Genomic DNA, 375 nt, shown 5'->3' with positions numbered 1-375 from the left:
TTGACAGTAAGAGTTCAGACACACCAGACAGGACTTGATGGCTTTGTTTTTGTCCCCAGTACACACGTCACACTCCACATCTCCAGATTCAGCGTAACACTGGTCAGGATGAACAGCTTGGAGTTTTGTCTTCTTGAGTTTCTCCAGCACTTCAGCCAGCATGGTGTTTTTACCTAAAACAGGTCTTGGAGTGAAGGTCTGTCTGCACTGAGGGCAGCTGTAGACTCCCTTCTGATCATCCTGATCCCAGCAGCCTGTAATACAGCTCATACAGTAACTGTGTCCACAGAGAATGGTCGATGGATCCTTCAGTAGTTCCAGACAGATTGAACAGTTAAACTGGCCTTGAGCCACTGAAATACTGGATTCTGCCAT

The 375-nt window shown here is 46.9% G+C and overlaps 1 protein-coding gene across 1 annotated transcript in view; it reads right to left on the bottom strand.

Moving 5' to 3' along the window:
- LOC107749188 (E3 ubiquitin/ISG15 ligase TRIM25-like) overlaps nucleotides 1–375 on the bottom strand; it is a 2,776-nt gene extending 2,401 nt beyond the window's left edge. The window contains 1 exon segment of the mRNA XM_016564289.1: nucleotides 8–375. Within this exon segment, the coding sequence (XP_016419775.1) occupies nucleotides 8–375 (368 nt within the window).

The sequence above is a fragment of the Sinocyclocheilus rhinocerous genome, unplaced genomic scaffold, assembly GCF_001515625.1.
Source record: "Sinocyclocheilus rhinocerous isolate Xijiao unplaced genomic scaffold, SAMN03320098_v1.1 scaffold919, whole genome shotgun sequence".
NCBI lineage: Eukaryota > Metazoa > Chordata > Actinopteri > Cypriniformes > Cyprinidae > Sinocyclocheilus > Sinocyclocheilus rhinocerous.
The sequence above is the reverse complement of the archived record's forward strand: the minus strand, read 5'-3'. Positions and strand labels throughout refer to the sequence as shown.